General features: G+C 38.5%; 1 protein-coding gene across 1 annotated transcript in view; it reads left to right on the top strand.

The window, feature by feature from the left end:
* Positions 1-15,052, top strand: part of MAP4K5 (mitogen-activated protein kinase kinase kinase kinase 5) — a 115,979-nt gene that overhangs the window by 168 nt on the left and 100,759 nt on the right. The window contains exon 2 of the mRNA XM_057723801.1: positions 166-382. Coding sequence (XP_057579784.1) covers positions 275-382 — 108 coding nt within the window. The 5' untranslated portion in view covers positions 166-274. The remainder of the gene's footprint in view (positions 1-165; positions 383-15,052) is intronic.

The raw sequence follows: 15,052 nt of genomic DNA, 5'->3' as shown, positions 1-15,052 counted from the left end.
CGGGCCGTCCCCCTCAGGCGCCGCGCCGGCCCCGGGCCCCGGCGGCGCGCGGGCGGCCGGGAGGGGGCGGCCGGGCGCCGGGGCCCCTCGCAGGCCCGCCGGGCCGGGCGGAAGGGACGGGGCCGGGCCGCTCGCGGTGGTAGCCTCTGCTCGCCCCTCGCGCAGGCGGAGCGGCGGGCCGAGGCTCCATGTCGGGCAGCGGCGCCGCCCGTGCTCGTTAGCGGGGAGCCGGGCGCCGCGGGCAGCGCCGGCGGGGGCCGGGCCCCGAGCGAAGATGGAGGCGCCCCTGCGGCCCGGCGCCGACATCCTGAGGCGGAACCCGCAGCAGGACTACGAGCTGGTGCAGAGGGTCGGCAGCGGCACCTACGGCGACGTCTACAAGGTGAGGCCGGCCGCGCTGCGCCGCTTTCCGGGGGCGCGGGGGGCCGGGGGCTCGTCGGGCCGCGTCTCGGGGGTGCGGGGGCCGGGGTCCCGCGGGCTGGCCTCGGGGTCCCCGCGCGCTCTGACCGCGCCCGCCGGCAGACCCCCCTGGCGCCGGTCGCGTGCCGCGGGGGCTTCCCGGCGCCTGGTTGTGGGGTCCCGGGAAGTCCGAGTCGGCTTGCGGAGCTGCGCTCGAGGACGTTCTTGCCTTAGCGAGGAAAAGTGCCTCCTGGAAGACAATAGGCAAGAAGGCACGTTGACATCGCGACGCTTGCACAAAACCTTTTTGGTGGATAACCTTGGCTTACACCGTCCTGGGGAACCCTGCCTCTCAGGTTTACCTGTAAGCAGTCTCATGCCGGCTCCAGGCGGCTTGTGCGCAAACGTTATACTGTGAAGAAAGATGCTTTTCCCGGCAGAAGTTTCAGTTTTTGTATCCGGTTGGTGATCCTTTTTCTGCTTTAGCGTTTCCTCTCTTTGGGATTTTTAACATCCCATGACCAAGAGTGGTGAAGAGCTGCTGTAGTTTTTAATTGTGCTCGTTTGCTTTCTTTGAGACAAATGATGAGGACGAGTCACTCTTAGTTTGAGATTTAAAAAAAAAAAAAAAACATACAGTAGCAAACCCACTTCCCTAAATCCACTGAGTTCTTGAAGGATCAAGAGGAAAGAGATTGTTTTAGGTTGCCTTATGCTTTTTCTTCTCTGTTCCAAAAAGGGAGCACTAATGCAACTCACATGGGTGTATCAAGGGAAATGTCCTTTGATTTGGAATAGCTTTGTTTATTGGGTTTAATCCTGTTATGTATCCCATTATTGCAAACAATACTGCACAAATCTGAAATGGCCTTGTGTCACATGAGTAATTAACCAATAGCATCCTCTGAGGGTATGTTGTTTTGCACAGGTGGTCATATGGAAGAAGAACATCCCTTCTTCCTAACTTTTCTGTTTTAGTTTAAGATCGTCCCTATTAATAGTCACAATCTGAGGTTGTGTTATGACCGCTCTAGCACTGTTTGATTCTATTGAGAGGAAGTGTAATGGTTAGCCTTTTTATTCTTTAAATAGGTCTTTGAATCTTTTGTACTAGGTACTGTTCTGTACAGCACGTTGAATTGAGAGGAAGGTTCCAGCTTTTGCCTCGTGAATAATTTTAATCCAAAGTGGGTAATCATAATAGAATCTTCTTCTTTATGTAGAATTAAAGGTAGTTAAGTCTTAATTGTTTATTCATGGATTAGCCATTTTGTGGAATGCTCTAAAAAAATTGAAATTCCTGTTTGCTTTCTCAGTCCCATTTTTTAGTCATCTTCATGTTATGAGTCACTGTGGATTACACCAGTTCATGTTAATCATCAATTCAGTTCATGTTAATACAATAATCTGAATTATAGTTCTTGTATATTTCCTCTCCTCCCTACTGCAAGAAAATTTAAAGTGTTTTCCCCACAAAAGTCCCAAGACCTTCACCTTTTTTCTTTACGAATACAGCAGCTAAAGCAGCTGTGCGGAGCAGGGTTTTATCCTTGCTGGGGAAGGCAGAGGGTTATATTAAAGGGGCAGCTAATGCTTGCCTTCCACCCTCGTGCCTCCCTGCCCTGTGTCTCTTCTGCAGCTCCTAAACAGAGAGTCCAAGACTGAATATTAATCATGTACCACCTTCAACACCCCCTCCACGTGGTCCCATTCCCTCATATCCATGCTCCCTCACTTTGTGTGTATACTCATTCCACAGCAAGCCAGCCTCTGACTCCTAAATATCCTCAAAACCCTGATTCCTTGTTTTTGTTTTCCTTTGTTCTAATTACCTGGAATCACCTCCCACCCCCATTTCCAACTGTTACTCTCCTACCTGTCCAGGAAAGCCTTACTCAAAGCCTCCGGGAGGCCCCAGCCCCTCTTCTTTATCTCTCCAACCTCATTTATTACCCTTCTCCCTCTTTCATTCTCTTTTAGCAACACTGGCCTGCTTGCTCTTCCTTAAGACATAATCCACATCTTCCTACCTTTGGGCCTTTGTTCTGGCTATTCCCTCTGCTCAGAATGTTTTTCCTCAGACAGCCACACGGCTTGCTCCCTTCCCTCCTTGCTTTTATAGCCTCTCAATCTTTATTTTCTACTTCTTTTTTCTTTGCACTTATTACCATCTAATGTGGTGGTTTTTTGGGGTTTTTTTGTTTGTTTGTTTTGAGTATAGTTGCGTTACAATGTTGTGTTAGTTTCTGCTGTACAATGAAGAGAATCAGCTGTATGTATACATATATCCCCTCTCTCGGGCCTCCCTACCCGGCATCCCACCCATCTAGGTCATCACAGAGCACCAAGCTGAGCTCCCTGTGCTACACAGCAGGTTCCCACTAGCTGTCTATTTTACACATGGTAGTGTATTTATGTCAAACCTAATCTCCCAATTCATGCCACCCTTTTACTTATTTTTTTCTTGTTTATTATCTGTCTCAATCCACTACATACTCCCTGAGGGCACGAGTTTTATCTGTTTTATTCATTATTCTGTATCTAATAGTTCCTAGAATTATGCCTGTCACAGAGTAAGTACTTTCTGAAAATTTGATGGATGAATGAATGAATGAATGAATGTCAGTAATTCTGTCCCCTAGTTCTCTGGGCATGCTTTTGACATCACAACACTAAGTTAGCGTTCAATACTCTATATGTTCCTGTAATGCCTATTATGCTATCCTCCATATGTATTTTTGTTACAAATTTCAATTATTTGATTCCTCTAGGAAAAATATTCCTGGAAAACTATTTCATAGCATATCTATTTTCAGTATTCTTAGTGCTACAAAATTTTGTCAGTTTTTATATTTACTTCTTAATATGCCTAAAAACATGTAATATTCAAACTGTAGTGCTGAAGTTTTTAACTCAGAGCACTTAGAGTAATTTTGTTATTTATCACTGTGTTTAAGATGAACTGCAAATCCTAGGAAGTTTTAGAAGAATTTCAGTCTGTGATGTAAACTAACAAAATAATTACAGTGAAGGATAATGCAGGTAAATTAGCTGCTGTTCTAGTTAGATATTATCCCTACTTCTTTTTTTGTCTTATGAAGCTAGAGCTTTAAAAATACCACAGCTTTGAGATTTCTGTGAATTATTTTTATGTTCTTCAAAACCACAGATCCCTGCTGAAGCGCCTTTCTTTCCTGAGAATCCATAAGACGGGAGAGCTCAATCTTAAACTGGCTATTCCCTGATTGAAAGAATACTATAAAGCTTCTTTTAGATAAATGGGGTAAATCATTAAGGGTGAGAGCAGGCAATAGTGGAGGGGAAAGAAACACAAAAGAGAAAAATGTGGCGGAAGATGGATGAAGGATTAAATTTCAACCGAGCAAACTTTATTTATAATTACCATTAACTTTTTTTAATTACCATTAATTTTTAAATCTTCTAATAGGGAGAGGAAGCCAGTGGTCCGGACTATTGTAGTATCATGATACAGTTCACAGTTATCAGTATCAGCCGTTTGGGTGGTCTTTATCCAAATATTTATATCAAAATTGTTCCCAACCTAGATTCCAGAGAAGTTTTAGTGATCTTTTTTATTTTTTGTGGGTTATAAACTTAGAGTGGGCAATATTATGTATTTTTTCCTAACCTGTATTGCTTTTTCGGATCAATTATAACAGGGTGACATGTTTAGCTCCAGGAGGACAGGAGCAGATGTCTCCTGCTCATCTCTGTACAGTAGCAGACAGGTAGATACTCAATAAATATTTGTTGAATGATATTAGCTGTAGAAAATTACCAGAGAGGAGTACTGTGAGCAATTTAATATAGATTATTTCAGGCTTTTTTCCTAAATGTTTTTAAACCATTATGTTTAAACATGGCTTTTATAAAATTGGGATCATGATGTATCTCTTTTTTCTACTGGATTGGAATGGCCAGCATTTTCTGTGGTCTTTAAATAGTCTTCAAAAATACCATTTTTAAAGGATCCATTGAACAAACCCTCATTTAATTCATCATTATAAGTTTCATATTTGTTGTTTTCAATTTTTAACTTTTACAGACATATATATACTACCAACTGTAAAATAGATAGCCAGTGGGAAGTTGTTGTATAACAAAGGGTGTTCAACTCGAGGATGGAAGATGCCTTAGAGGACTGGGAGGGGGACGATGGGGAGGGACTCGAGCGAGGGTGGGGGGGTAGTCAAGGGAGGGAGGGAATACGGGGATAAGTATATAAAAACAGATGATTGAACTTGGTGTACCCCCCAAAAAAAATTAATTAAAAAAAATACAAGTTTAAATCATGTTATAATTTGTGTAGAAATCTCTGTCACAGAATGTTATCACTTCTGGGTGCTGAATGAACTGGATCCGCTGTAGTGAATCCCTCTTTTATATCTGCCCTCCCTCTCTCTTCCCCAAGCCAGAAGTCACAATTCTGGAATGGCTTTTGATACTTTACAGCTTACCCCAGGATCCCATTGTATAGAGACAAAGCTTGATATATCACAACACATCCCTAAACATTCATTTATTCAAGGAATACTTCTTGAGTGCCAGCTGTATGGTAGGGTATGGGGATGCAAACACGCAAAAGAGAAAGTACACTATCAACAAGAAACATATAATTTAGTCAGGAAAACAGACATGTAAACAGTCATAATTTGGTAAATGCCAGAATGGAAGTGAAATGGAAGAAATGCCCAACTTTTTTTTGTGGGGACTGGGGAAGGGAGGAAAGGAGAGAGAACTATGATGTGAACCAAGGAAGATTAAAAGCGGAGAGGACATTGACTGGATTTTAAAAGAGTGCAGGATGATTTCCAGGTGGACAAGATGGGAAAGACATTTTAGGCTGTGGGAATAGTGTGTGCACATACCTGGTGGCTTGAGAGACCATGATGAGTCTTGGCATCTACATCTGCTTTTACAGGCTCACTGTGACCAAACCTGGCAGGGATTCCATAGGCGGGGAGCACAAGCTGTTTTCTGGCAGAAAAGGACTAGATAATGGAGTTTGTATGCCATAGCAAAGAGTTTGGGCATCTTTCTGTAAACTGAAGAAACACTTTAGGAGGGAATCTCTCATGGTGTACAGACTGGATTAGACAAAGTTTCTGAAAGTATAAAGACCAGTTACTGAATAATCCAGATGAGTTTGTGCAAGCCTAAATTTAGGCACTGGTATTAGAGATGAAAGGAAGTGATAGCTTTAGATGATCAAAATTATCTGGTGGTGAGTGAGGGAAAAACACATAGTCAGCGGCATTTAGAATTTCTAGCTTGGGTGACTGCATTGATGCCATGAACAGAATTAGGAAATACCAGATTTGTGGGGTCTGGATCTTGTGTTTGGTTTTGGATGTATGACAGTGCATAGGTGGTTATGTCCAATATATGGTAGGAAATACAGCTCCGGTGTAATAGAGCTGGGCTGGGGATACAGATTTGGGAGTCATTGTCACTGTAAGGGGTGGTACGTGTGTAGTATAGGTGAGGTCACCCAGGAGAGTACATTTGTAGGAGGGCTAAGGAAAGCCAGTAGTCTTAGAGTAGTGGCAGAAGAAAACAATATATTGAGGGTGTTATGAGAAGAAACACAATGTTATGAGGAAGTTCTTTCCATAGAAATCAAGAGTTTTAGGAACTCTATCTCTGTGTCCATTCTTGTTTCCTTCCACTCTAACTGCAATAAAGCAAACGTTTTCATCTTCCAAAAAATATAAATTTGAGATTTCGTGTCATTCCCTTTTATTCTCCTTGTCCACAGAATAAAGTCTTAGAATAATATGGCTTTCAAGGCCCTGCCCATCCTGACCCTAGCCATACTGAGATTCCTTTGGTTCTTTACATGGACTCTATTCTGTCCTTCGGGTTTTTGCAGGTACTGTTTCCTTTTCCTACAACATTCTTCCTCTTGTCTTTCATCTCTCTCTCTTCTACTGTTTGCATTTATCTTTAAACATTGCATTTTCAGGGAGGCCTTTTCTGTCCCTTAGATAAGTTCATAGCTGTCTGCTGTTTTGACTTCTTACATAATACCTGTCATTTCTCACTCATCATTGTTGCTGTCAGTCTTCCTCCTCTGCTCAAACTGCAAGACCAGGGACTTGTGTTTACCATTGAACCAGCTAGCCTAGCCTAGTGCCTAGCACGTAACAAGCGCTCCGCAAAGGTTTTGAGGGGTGAGCAACATAGTGGTCCCTTAAGTAAGGAGTCGAAAGGGTTCATTAAGAGCAGAAGAGTTGAGGTGTGACTGGTCAGTAAGGAAGTAGGGTGAATGTAGACCCCTTTTTGAAGCAGCTTAGTTATGAAGGGAAAAAGAAATGAGATGCACAGATGTTTCCTCCACTGTTTCTGGCTTTTTTTCTTCCATTGAGACTGGTAATAGTTTATCGGTTATTATTCTTTAAAGTTATCACCCAATTGACCAGGAGTGTTGCCGAGTTTAGAGAAGGAATTTCACAGAGAAGGCAGTCAAGACAAAGAATTTGGGAGGAATTGAAAATTTAGAAAGAGTAAATGCAAAAATTTAGGACGGAATTGTTGGGACCAAGGTAGGTGATAAATTTAAAACCTGCTTCCCTTCCTTTCTTTTTCCTCCCTCTTTCCCTCTCTCCCTCTCTTCTTCTCTGAAACAGAGCCTCCATTGATTTCCAGCCCCAGTTATTCTCCTGTGGGTATGGTTAGGATGAGGCACACTGATGACTGGGGAACTGGAATGAAGCCGGGGGATGACAGGGTAGAAAGGAGTGTTTAAGATTCAGCCAGTATTTCTAGAGGGCCTCTGTGCCAGACACTGTTCTGGGGTCTTGGAATATACCACTGAACAATTAGACAAAGACTCTTGCCCTTGTGGAAGTTACATTCTAGGGGGAAGAGAGAATAAACAAACATAATAAATGAGTTATATGATATGTTGGAAGGTGACTAAAGATGTTGAAAGAAGAAAAAGCTGAACAAGTTAAGGGGTTCAGGATTGCCAGGGTGGGATGGGGAGGGCAGGTTAAGGAATTACATTAGGACGGGCAGGGTAGGCCACATTAAGAACCTTAGATGTGAGCAAAGACTTGAAGCATCTAAGGAGTTGGCCAAGCAGATATCTGGGTAATCAGAGGAAGTCTTAACTATCTCTCTATCTTACTAAATTACCTGAACCTATCTCTACAGCTGAATTGTAAGCTTAGGGTTAGAAATTAGAACTGAGACACAATCATTGCCATCATTGCATCTCATTGACTGGTGCAGGCATGCAAGTCATTGTGATTTTAATTAAGTCCAGCCGTTGTATGTAAGTTACCCATTTCTGTGTCATTTTTTAATAGCATGATGTTGCACACAAAGGATATGTAGCTGCTTCTACTATATCTTTCCCCACTGGTGTTCTTTAATCTTTAAATGCCAGTAAAATAGATATGCTGAATGGCCCCAGATCTGAAGGCGATAGAGGATGAATGTATATTCTGCTTGTAATTTCTCTGACATTTGATATCAAAACATCTCCTCCTCCTCCCCCTCCTCCCTCCCTCCTTTCCCTCCTCCTTCTTCTTATTGATACTAACACAGTGTGTGTGAATATACTATCCTTTCTGTGTCCTGGTGATCTGACATGAGAGACTGTTGGGTTGTCATATTAGGGTGACAAAGAGTGAATAACTTGCAAAAATAGGTTAACAGCAGGAAATAAGAATCTTATTTAAAATTATGTTTTTTATTAAGCTAGTGGATATCTTATTAAGAGTTATTTAATTACATGTTAAATGTTGTGTAAGGTTACTATGAAAATAAAATGTGTTTCATTAGGATGAAGTGTTCTGTTATGGATGTTTACTGTTTTGCACATCATCTGGTTAAATAAACTCTTATTTTGTATTTATTTTCCTTACTGTGTAGAAGTAGGCTTATGTCATGACTGCCTAGAAAAAGACCATGGTTCTGATGGTGGGTGCTCTGGATCATGGTTAGAGGCAAATAATTTAAAAATCCTTTTTACTTTCATAGAAATGTTGTGAAAACTGTAGAAGTCTTAAATACTTTCAATGTTGTGAAAATAGACATAAAACAGTGCCATCACTGGTGCAGGTGTATAAGTTCTAGTTCCCAAATTGACTTTTAGATACAACCTCTTCCTTAGCTTATAATATATTTAGCATTCTTGTTATTTTCATCTTCATAAGTTCAGTATTTTCACTCTAACCATCATTTCCAGGTTTTTGATGAAGACAAATGGAATAGGATGCAGATGGACGTAGATTTCTTATTCTAGTTTTCCTTTTGAAATTTATAAAAGTTTCACTCTGAGCTTTAAATTGTGGTTTCAGACCAAATACACAGGAAGAGAAACATGTGACACTTATTAACTTATTAACAAGTGATACTGGTGTTTTCAGGGTTTTGTTGTCAATTTGAGAACTTAGTCCTAGATCAGATAAATTGGAGCAGGCACTTTCACGTGGCCACATTGGACTATTTTGAGTATTTGTACACATTTGAATGTTATTAGAAGGCTATTGCTTTTCCATTATGTGAAGTACTATTTAAGTTAGAGAATGTAGATAACTCTCTGAAAAAGGCAGGGTAAGTTTAAGTCCGGTGTAACTCTATTTCTGGTAAATGTCCTAGTCTCCCACTGAGATGTTGAGAAGATGATGTGGGAAGCCAGGCTGATAGCCTCGCCCGTCCTTGGAGGTGATTGGGCCTGGGAGTCATACTGGCCCCCTTCTAACATTTTTATAAAAATGAAATTGGATTAAAATGACTAAGAGTGACTGAATGTTTGTTTAGCTCTTTCATAATCAGTATATTAGTTTCTCACGATAATCCTATGAGGTAGGTGGGACAGATGTATTATCATCTCTGGTTTACCCAAGAAGAAATTTACTGTTTGCTCTTACAGTGAGTAGGTGGCACTGTGAGGACATGAATCCAGATCTTCTGACTCTTTCCACTATACCAAACTGCCTGGCGACCACATCTTTAAATCCACAGCTGTACACATAGCCCTTAACACATTGCCTAGCACATAATAAGCTCTAAGCAAATTATGTCAGATGGTCAGAGACTTGGCAGCCTCACCCCTCTGCTGAGAGGTGAGGGATTTGGGGGACTGATTTGAATATGTATATAAGCTTCAGGTCTCAGCACCAACTTTCAGAAGTACTTGTTCCTGGTTACCCATCTGGTCATTACTCTTACCCTTAAATTTTCCAAATTGAAGCTCAAGCTTGATTTACTATCACTGTGGAGATGAACTTAGCTCATAGCCACCCTACAATGTTACTTAGTGAAAAAACTGTTCTTTTTCTTGGTTGTTAGACACCCTTCCTGATGTGCCTTCTCTTGTGCTAGTTTTGTTGGAACTTTGGACTTATTACCTAAATTAACTGAATCCCATAGACTAGATTTGCTAGTGCTATTCTAAGTTAAAATAAACAAAATGCTAATTATTTCAGGCAGTAGAATAGCCTGCCTTCTGTAGCATTAGTTGGTTACTTCTAATTTAGGTCATATCCTAAGAAGGATGTCTTATGAACCACTGTGTTACCTCTCACATACAAACACCCTCTTTTTTAGGTGCCCTGTGCCTTTTTGCCCTTCTTTTTTAACCCTACCTCTTATCAATATCAGGAAGAATACAGTGTGGGCATGACAGCATATTTTAACAGACATAACTTGCAATAAATTATTAACAACTTTTGCATTTTAAGCTTTTTAGCTCCTAATTGTAATAGACAGTGGAGATGCTTGGGTCCTCTATAATATTTTTTTCAGGAATAATTTCCTATTCTTTCTGTAGATCCATGGGTAGGGCTTGCCTTCCTATTTGCCTCTCTCTTCCTTGCCTCAGAATAGATAGCCTTCTTTCCTACCTTTTTTTTTTTTTTTTTTTTCAAAAAATGCATTTTAAGTAATATGTGTTTATTTTAGAAAACTATGACGTAAGAATAAATGGAAAATTACATGTACCTCTTTTACTGAAAGATGAACATTTCTGTTTATCTTTCAAGACAAAAAATCATATTAAGGACACATGTAAATCATAATATATATTATATAAGTATATATATAAGCATGTTATATATAGTATATTATATAGCATATATAGTTGATAAAATATTTTTCATTTAACAGTATGTCACAAACAACTTTCATATGGGTAAATATACACATTTAATATTTGTGTGTTATGACCTTGCATCATTGTACAGTATTTCATTCATTATTATTAAAAAAGCAGATTATCTCCAGTATTTCCTTCTTATAAGCATGCTGTTATCCATATCCTTGAACAGATTCTTTTCACATATCTAATTATTTCTTTAAGTAAATTTCTAGAATTAAATTTTCTGTTATCTTATAGTGAATTTGACCAGTTATTCCCCCCAAAAGTTGCACCTGCCAGCAGTGATTGAGAGTTTACATATTCCGTACCTCTTTTTTATTATTAATAATGTAATGTATTTCTGCCACCTTATTTTACACTTATGTTTTCATGTTTGTTTTTTCGCTACCTCTTTTAATCATAACTCAAGCCCTTTTCTCCCTTTCCTATGCCATTAAGACCTTCAGATAATTAATTCAGTTTAAGTAATCCTCTAGAAGGAACACTCCCTTTAATAAAATCAATCTGCATTAGGAAAGGGTTAGGAAAATTCTTTTCAGAGGCAAGTAAATATCCTAGCAGACTAAGACTGTAGTGTGTTCTGAGATATAAGTTATTTGGACAGATTTGGGGTCACCCTAACAGGCAGGCCTTAGACTGAATATGTCTGCTGGTAGTGAGGCAAGCCCTGCAGTACAGCCTCCTTCTGTGGAGGGAGCACCTGTCTAGATCTGGAAGGCAGCTTGGAAATAACTTGCTCCACAAAAATTAAGGAATTTGGGAGCTGGCAGGGACCTCTTACACAGTATGTATGTCCCCTACCCTATCTTTCTGTAGGATAAAGTACTGCATTGTGTTTTGAATATAATAGTTCCAACATTTATTTTTAAATTTTAAAAATATCATAACTTTATAGAAATTTGAAGGAAGAATCACGTATAACATGACTTTTTGTAATGAATCTAATATTTTAACTACTGTCATTTTTGTTGTACATCAAACTTTGAGCACATGTTGAAAGCACATAGTAATCAGAATGGTGGTAATGGTCTGGAATCTGTGTGTAGCATGTTGAGTAAATTAGCATGTTTCATCCATATGTAGAAGGGAATTTTTATGTTTCTATCTAAGCAGGGTTAAAATTAGATCTAGGCCCTTTGACTGCCATAGGAACTCAATGCATACTTACTGAATAAATCAATGAATTTAGATATCTGAAATTTGTCATGGGAGGAATAGACTAAATCAGCTTTGTCTCATAGACCAAAACTGGGACCACTGAGGAGAAAAATAGGAAAGTAGATTTTGCTTATCATAAAAGTCTTTATACAAGTAAATTTATCCTAAAAATGAATGTATCAGATTGACCAAATGACTTCCATAGGCTAAGTAGAGGAAAATTACTTGTTAGAAAAAAGATTGAATTAGATGATTTCCAAAAGTTCCTCCAAACTGAGATTCTAATAGAACAGTACTCTAGAGTAGTTGTTTTAGTTTTGTCTACTTTCTTCCTTCCTTCCTTCCTACCTACCTACCTATTTATTTTTATTGAGGTGTAGTTGACTGACAGTATTATATTACTTTCAGATGTACAGCAGAGTGATTCAATATTTTTATACATTACAAAATAATCACAGCAATAAGTCTAATTACCATCTGTCCCCATGCAAATTTATTACACACTGTCATTGACTGTATTCCCTATGCCGTACATTACATTGCTGTGACTTATTTATTCTGTGACTGGAAGTTTGTACCTCTTAACCTCCTTCACTTATCTTACTCATCCTTCACCTCTCTCCCCTCTGGCCACCACCAGTTTGTTCTTTGATATATGAGTCTGTTTCTGCTTTGTTTTATTTGTTTTGTTCTTTAGATTCCACATATAAGTGAAATCATACAGTGTTTGTCTTTGACTTATTTCACTGAGCATAATACCTACAAGGTTATCCACATTGTCACAAATGGCAAGATTTCATTTTTTATGGCTAAGTAATATTCCAGTGTGTGTGTGTGTGTGTGTGTGTGTGTGTGTGTGTGTGTGTATTTCCACTTGGGTTGCTTTCATATCTTGGCTATCATAAATAAATCTGCGGTGATCAGTGGCACACATGTATCTTTTCAAATTAGTATTTTTGTTATCTTCACAAAGATGTCTAGAAGTGATATTGCTGGTTCATATGGCAGTTCTGTTTTTGAATTTTTGAGAAGCTTTCATACTGTTTTCTATAGTGGCTGGAAGAATTTACATCCCACCAACAGTGCACGAAGTTCCCCTTTTCTCCACATCCTTGGCAACACTTTTTATTTGTTGTCTTTTTGATGATAGCCATTCTGACAGCTGTGACAACATGGTTTTGATTTGCATTTCCCTGATTAGTGGTATTGAGTATTTTTTCATACGTATGTTGGCTGTCTGTATGTCTTCTTTTGAAAAGTGTCTATTCAGGTCCTCTACCCATTCTTAAATTGGTTTTGTTTGTTTTTGATGTTAAGTTGTATGAGCTGTTTATGTATTTTGGACATTAACCCCTTATGGGATATGTTGTTTGCAGATATCTTTTACCATTTTTGTTTTTGTTGGTAGTTTCCTTTGCTGTGCAAAAGCCTCTTAGTTGGATGTAGTCCAGTTTTTTAATTTTTGTTTTTGCCTTACTTGAGGAGACATATTCAAAAAAATATTGCTAAGACCAACGTCAAACAGTGTACTGCCTATGTTTTCTTCAGTTTTGTGATTTTAGGTCTTACATTTAACTTTTTAATCCATTTTGAGTGTAAGGTATATGTATATGGTATGAGAAAGTAGTCTAGTTTGATTCTTTTGCATGTAGCTATGCAGTTTTCTAAGCACCATTACTTGAAGAGGCTGTCTTTTCCCCATTGTATATTATTGCCTCCTTTGCCATAGATTAGTTGACAATATAAGTGTGGGTATTTCTGGGCTCCCTATTCTATTCCATTGACCTGTGTGCCAGTACCATGCTGTTTTGATTATTGTAGCTTTATAGTATAAGTAAACCAGGGAGTGTGATACCTCTTCTACTTTCTCAAGATTGTTTTGGCTATTTGGAATGTTTTGTGTTACCATATAAATTTCAGAATTATTTGTTCTAGTTCTGTGAAAAATGCCATTGGTATTTTGACAGGGACTGTATTGAATCTGTAGATTGCCATGAGTAGTATGGTCATTTTAACAGTGTTGATTACTCTAATTCATGAACATGACATATCTTTCCATTTATTTGTGTTGTCTTCAATTTCTTTCATCAGTGTCTTACGGTTTTCTTAGTACAGGTCTTTTACCACCTTGGTTAGGTTTATTCCTAAGTAATTAATTCTTCTTGATGCAGTTGTAAATGGGATTTTCTTAATTTCTCTTTCTGATAATTAATTATTAGGGTATAGCAATTCAAAAGAATCTTGAAAAAGAAAAGCAATACTGAAGGTTCATGCTCCCTGATTTCAAACTATACTATAAAGCTACAGTAATATATTAATTTTGTATCTTGCAGCTTTACTGAATTAATTTATTAGTTTTAATAGTTTTTGGTGGCATCTTAAGGATTCTTTCTCTAAGTAATGTCATCTACAAACACTGACAGTTTTACTTCTACCTTTTCAATTTGCATTCTTTTTGTTTTTCTTCTCTGATTTCTATGACTAGGACTTCCAAAATTGTGTTGAATAAAAGTGGTGAGAGTGGGCATCCTTGTCTTGTTCTTGATCTTACAAGAAATGCTTTCAGCTTTTCATGGTTAAGTATGATGTTGACTGTAGATTTGTCGTATATGGCTTTTATTATGTTGAGGTATGTTGAGGTGCCTTAAGTCATATATTCCTATTCTTTGTTGATAAGTCAAGACTTTCCCTTTAGTTATTTTTTAGTCACATTAAAAATTTTACAGCACGTGGGAAAGTTCATGGCTTATAAAATTGGCAGCTTTATAATATTGTTGAAATAGAAATGGCTTAGTTAGGAAGATGAACATCTTTAATTTTTTTTCTTGGTGTAAGTGGAAATTTAACTTCTTACTGTGAATTAAAAATCCAAGACAGGAGAGTTTGAGTAAAAATACTTCTTTGGTAGTATATTGGCTTGGAAATAATATTAAGAGATAAGGGAAGTACCTTGGCAATGAAAATAGAAACTTAAGTGGACAGGCTCTTTTATGGATTTTATAGTGACATTGATCCCATTTAGTATTAGTTTATCTTTTTCCACCTAATAATTTTAGTTCCTGATTAATAAAGAGTTAAATAAGAGATAAACTGTAGTAGTACTTTATTAGACTTCTGGGTGTTCAGTATATGCTTAAGTCTAAATATTAGTGTATAGCAATAACCAACTAAAATAGGAATCAGAAATATATTTAGATCTTTTTGTAGAGGTGCTGTGGTATTTCTGTTAGGTACTTTTATAAGTACAGTGCAGGATCTTCAAATTCTCGTGTGTTAAAGTTAAAAACAAAAATACTTGAGAATATCACACTTAATTTGTTGAAAGGAAATGTTGGGTTTCAAAAACTAGTACTACGTATGACT

This window comes from Hippopotamus amphibius, chromosome 2 (genome assembly GCF_030028045.1).
Source record: "Hippopotamus amphibius kiboko isolate mHipAmp2 chromosome 2, mHipAmp2.hap2, whole genome shotgun sequence".
In the NCBI taxonomy this organism is placed as follows: Eukaryota; Metazoa; Chordata; class Mammalia; order Artiodactyla; family Hippopotamidae; genus Hippopotamus; species Hippopotamus amphibius.
The sequence above is the reverse complement of the archived record's forward strand: the minus strand, read 5'-3'. Positions and strand labels throughout refer to the sequence as shown.